This window comes from Hyla sarda, chromosome 5 (assembly GCF_029499605.1).
Source record: "Hyla sarda isolate aHylSar1 chromosome 5, aHylSar1.hap1, whole genome shotgun sequence".
NCBI classification, from domain to species: domain Eukaryota; kingdom Metazoa; phylum Chordata; class Amphibia; order Anura; family Hylidae; genus Hyla; species Hyla sarda.
The window spans coordinates 296,255,046-296,261,045 of record NC_079193.1 but is presented as its reverse complement, the minus strand read 5'-3'; the positions used below and the strand labels follow the sequence as shown (position 1 = coordinate 296,261,045).

Here is a 6,000-nt window from a genome sequence, read left to right as displayed (position 1 = left end):
ATCTGACAGGTGGCTGTGTAAATTATGAGCACGCGCATAGACCGTCAATGAGCACGCGCATAGCATAAACCAGCAATGAGCACGCGCATCGACCTTCAATGAGCACGCGCACAGGGGTAACACAGGGGTAACAGCAGACTCCTAACTTTTAAAGAGCCACATTTTTAGATACTATATGTGCTGCTCAGCCTTTGAGTGTGTTATGCTACCGGTCAGTTTTACATTCACACACATATCAAACCAGGCTTAAAAGGAAATCTGTCACCAATGTCACCTGCACTAACCTGTCGGTACCGACAGATAGTGCAGGTGACGCTTAGGACAACGGTACTCACCTTGTCCCGTTCCATGGCGGGGGATCTTCGGTATGGGCGGAGCTTAGTGACATCACCGCTGCTGCTCCCTGCTGGGTCCCACTGTGAGAACATGTGATGTCAGTAAGCTCCGCCCATGCCCCAAGCAGGCTCCCGGGACTGGAGCCAACGGAGGAAATTACCGAAGATCCCCGCCACGGAATGGGACAAGGTGAGTACCGTTGTCCTCAGCGTCACCTGCACTCTGTCGGTACCGACAGGTTAGTGCAGGCGACACTGGTAACAGATTTCCTTTTATAGGTAGCCACAAAAGGCAGACCTGGGCCTTCTTTAAGATCTTTGATCCATCGCAACCTATAAGAGCCCACAGCACAGATCAGCGCCCAGTCATTACAGAGGAGGCCCATGCCACTTTCTGAAAGGGTTGCCCAGGAGTAGAAATAGATCCTAGATTTTATCTTCAGAAACCACACCATTTATGCCTGGTAGCCGTATTTGCAGTTCAGTCTTATACACTTGAATTGGAAGTCAAAACCAACCCAAAACCTGTGTCATGTTTAAAGTAACAGGTACACTCCTAGAAGAACCACTTCCAATCCAGCAACATGTAAGAATGACAACATTTACTCTCAATGGAGAAAGAGGACTACTCTGGCAGGGACTTCTTTAAGATCTAAAGAATGGAGCAGTTGAAATCTAACACGCCCAACCCTTCTCTCCTCCATCATCATTTATGTCAGGGGAGAGTTGGGTGATCCCATACACACTAGACCAGTGTTTCCCAACCAGGGTGCCTCCAACTGTTTATTATTATAATTTTTTTTTTTAAGCAAATTCGGGAGTTGTAGTTAGTTACTAACTACAACTCCCAGCATGCCCTGATACAGCCTGTGGCTCAGCAGCTGCCCCAAATGAAAAAAAAAAAACTACCACTCCCAGTATGTTGGACTATATAGTAAGTAGTGCATAGTGCAGTTCAGTGTTTCCCAACCAGCGTGCTTCCAACTGATGCAAAAATACAACTCCCAGCATTTTAGATTTAGTAATATACAGTATACTTAAATGTTTCCCAACCAGGGGGCTTCCAGCTGTTGCAGAACTACAACTCCCAGCATGCCCGGACAGCCAATTGCAACAGATGGAGGCACCCTGGTTGGAAAACACTGCACTAGAAAATTGAAAAGCCAAATTCCGATACTGCACCCAGTGCCTGGTAAGAAGCAGCACTTTTATAGGAAACTTAAAAGGGACATTGATGGCCCATCCTTTACTATATTAATAAATAAATAAATATATACACACGCACGCACGCACGCACACAAAAAAACACACACACACGCACACAAAAAAACACACACACACACACACAAAAAAACACACACACACACACACAAAAAAACACACACACACACACACAAAAAAACACACACACACACACACAAAAAAACACACACACACACACACACACACACACAAAAACACACACACACACAAAAACACACACACACACAAAAACACACACACACAAAAACACACACACACACAAAAACACACACACACACAAAAACACACACACACACAAAAACACACACACACACACAAAAACACACACACACACAAAAACACACACACACACAAAAACACACACACACACACAAAAACACACACACACACAAAAACACACACACAAAAACACACACACACACAAAAACACACACACACACACAAAAACACACACACACACACAAAAACACACACACACACAAAAACACACACACACACAAAAACACACACACACACAAAAACACACACACACACAAAAACACACACACACACAAAAACACACACACACACAAAAACACACACACACACAAAAACACACACACACACACAAACACACACACAAACACACACACACACAAACACACACACACAAAAACACACACACACAAAAACACACACACACAAAAACACACACACACAAAAACACACACACACAAAAACACACACACACAAAAACACACACACACAAAAACACACACACACAAAAACACACACACACAAAAACACACACACACAAAAACACACACACTCTGGCAACGATAGTCTTATTTGTTTTCTGTTTCAAATCAACTCGGTTGCAGTACTTGCAGATGCGGACTGTATCCATGAAGGTATAAATACACGGCAGGATTGCTCTTTCAAGGACAGGAAACACAACAGGCAGACACTTCTTTGTATAAAAGGCTTTTCCACAAAACCTGAAAACTGTAAAATTCTCAGAAAGCATTGTAAATTCTAACACTAATCTGACGTATAGTTTAATCCTAATGAAAACAGTGTTTCAGAGCCGATTTGGATTAGGTAACTTCAGACTGTGCCTCCATCTGGAAATTATATACTTCCCAACACTAGCCACAGCTTGAAAAACAAGTTCAGATGTTTAAAAACAATTCCGAGTAGTTGTAAAACATTTTTAAATCTGAACACACAAATTAGACTTTTACTGTAGATCCTAACAAGGTACTGGCAACCACCACTCACTACTGATCATGAGGATATAGGGGGAGATTTCCTTATATTCCTACCAGAGTCCACACAATAAACGTCTATAACCTGGCAATACAACGGCCTACAAAGTAATGCTAGAAAAAAAGAATTACTTTCAGTATCTGGTAATAATTGTAAAGGAAATCTATGCAACACAATCACTTTAAGGGATATGTCCACCCTTGAGCACCATTTTAGATTTATAGAGGTCATCTGCATCCCAGAGTTACATGTATTATAGTTCAGAACTGCAATCACAATTCTGCTGCCATTGGAAAACAATCGACAACACTGATTGCCAAACACACCTCTAAATACACAGGGACACCAACCTAGTGACATTGGGGGAGATTTATCACAACCTGTGCAGAGGAAAAGTTGCCCAGTTGCCCATAGCATCCAGATTGCTGCTTTCATTTTTTAAGGGGCCTGTGCAAAATGAAAGGAGATGTCCAGCGCAGACTTTCTATTCCATCCTGCCCGGGCTGCAAAAAAAGACAAAAACTTTCACTTACCTCCATATGTTCCCCCGGAGCTCCACAAAAGCTGATCGGTCGGCCGGGCTGTTTACTTCCTACTTCCTTTAGCCCGGTACGTCACACAGTGCTTCAGCCTATCACCGGCTGAGGCGGGATATCGCTGCGGCCGGTGATAGGCTAAAGCGCTGTGTGACGTACCGGGCTAAAGGAAATAGGAAGCAGACAGCCCGGCCGACCGATCAGCTGTTGCGGAGCTCCGGGGGAACATATGGAGGTAAGTGAAAGGTCTTTTTTTGCAGCCCGAGCAGGACTGAATAGAAAAAGTCTGCGCCGGACATCTCCTTTAAAGAAGCGATCTGATTGGTTGCTATGGGCAGCTCAGCAACTTTTCCTCTGGACAGGTTTTGATAAATCTCCCCCAATGTTTTGCTTACATCAGACTACTGTACGGCATCAGCTGACAAAGTTTTCAGCTCTGAAGCCTGTAAAATTATTAATTCAGCGCAAGTTATAGTTACAAAGCATTCTACATAAACTGAAGTGGTGTTTGAAGGTGAAAGCATGTTCTCCAACAAGCCAACATGAGGATACCTACAAAAGAACTGATCATTTTCAACAGCACAATCTTATAGAACAGGCCCCAAAAAAACAATAGTGTACTCCTCTTGGCATAAGCAATTTAGAGAGTCTACTAAGTCTAAAGGTTAGGGTCACACATGACACATGCGTATTCCCTGCAGCAGCAAACACGCAGCAAAATGGCACGTGTGACCCTAAGGGGTATTTCCATCTAAGCTTGAGGTAGGGAATATCAAGCTGGTCAGAGGGGGTCCACCTGGTGGATAGGGGATAACAAGCTGAGGTGGGAATACCCCTTTAAAAGTACTCCGGTGGAAAACTTTTTTTTTTTTTTTTAATCAACTGGTGCCAGAAAGTTAAACAGATTTGTAAATTACTTCTATTAAAAAATCTTAATCCTTCTAGTACTTCTTAGCTGCTGAATACTACAGAGGAAATTATTTTCATTTCGGAACACAGTGCTCTCTGCTGACATCTCTGTCCATTTTAAGAACTGTCCAGAGTAGGAGAAAATCCCCATAGCAAACATATGCTGCTCTGGACAGTTCCTAAAATGGACAGAGATGTCAGCAGAGAGCACTGTGTTCCAAAAAGAAAATAATTTCCTCTCTAGTATTCAACAGCTAATACGTACTGGAAGGATTAAGATTTTTTTAATAGAAGTAATTTACAAATCTGTTTAACTTTCTGGCACCAGTTGATTACAAAAAAAAAAAAAAAAAAAAAAAAAAGGTTTCCACTGGAGAACCCCTTTAAGTACAATAATCGAATTACTGCCCACTGTTTCCTCTTTCTAATATGCCATATGTATATTAAGTTGATTGTTCACCATAATCTTATTCCAGACTTTTTTTTTTGTCTCTTCAAACTTTTTAAAAAAGTACACCAAAAAGAACTTTTAGGGAAAATTTCCGTAGATATTTTGAGGGATATACAAGATTAACCAACTTTCGACACCTTACCAATCCAAAAAATTGCTATAGATTGACACATTTCCCCCTTGAAATACAGAGCCAGGTCTTGGTCTTACCTTGCTTTCTTGCTGGTCTTTGCTTTTGGTGTGGTTGACTTCACCTTTTTCTCTTTTGGCTCTTTGGGAGGTTTGGGCTGTTTAGGAGCCTTAGGTTCCTTGGGCTCTTTCTTTGCTTTGGGCTCTTTTGGCTCCTTGGGTTCTTTTTTAACCTTCGGCTTTTTCTTTTTCTTGCCATCTGGTGCTCCCTCAATTGAGAAGTCTAGGTTGTCTCCTAGGAAACCTTCCTGACCAAAACCTTGGCTAGCATCCGCAGTAATGTGGTTGTTTTTTTTCTTCCTTTTCTTCTGTTGAGGCTGAGACTGCATTGATGGCAAAAAGTCTTCTGTGGTCATTAAAGGAGCATTGGGGCCACCAATTCGAGTCATATCCGGTACAGAATTATCAAGAAAAGGTTCCGATGGGGAATGCTGAAACAAAAAGAACACCGTTTGGTATGATGTCAAATCACATTTTCCTTCCATGAAGGCCAGAAAAGAAGGTTTTTTTTTACCAGCTACTAAGCAGCAAAACAGGTAATATAAGATACAAAACACTGAAACAACAGAAGTCCAGAGACCAATTGTATAATAAGAAGGTGGTAAAATCCAACGGATGATCATTGGAGCTACCGTAACACAGGAAAGTCAGAGGTAGTCCGCCCCGTCCAAACTGCACCCCACAATTCAAAAGTAATCCAAGTTGTCAGACACAAACAACCACCCTATGAAAAGTACAAAGTAAACAAAAAAAAAAATAATGTTTCAGGACCCCAACAAAGAATTTAGAGTCTGACCGGAAAAATTCGGTAAGTCTCGTAAACAAAATCACATCCTACAAAACTCCAGATGTAGACAGCAACAAACCTATGTCTGTAAAATGCATGAAATGTGCAGATATTATAAAGATTGGCAACTCCGCATCCACTAATAGATGTTTATTTCGAACCCGAAAACACAAACCAGTGATATGAGGGGGAGGGGCGGGGTAGGCTGAAGTTTAGCAATGTTTGGTAGACCAGCAATGTCTCACATCTTCTAGGGAAAGCTGTTTCTGTAAACATTTAACA

General features: G+C 41.9%; 1 protein-coding gene across 4 annotated transcripts in view; it reads right to left on the bottom strand.

Moving 5' to 3' along the window:
• CHD7 (chromodomain helicase DNA binding protein 7) overlaps positions 1–6,000 on the bottom strand; it is a 150,466-nt gene that overhangs the window by 67,693 nt on the left and 76,773 nt on the right. For all 4 annotated transcript variants that reach the window (XM_056522017.1, XM_056522016.1, XM_056522018.1 and 1 more), the window contains one exon: positions 4,953–5,362. In XM_056522017.1, coding sequence (XP_056377992.1) covers positions 4,953–5,362 — 410 coding nt within the window. The remainder of the gene's footprint in view (positions 1–4,952; positions 5,363–6,000) is intronic.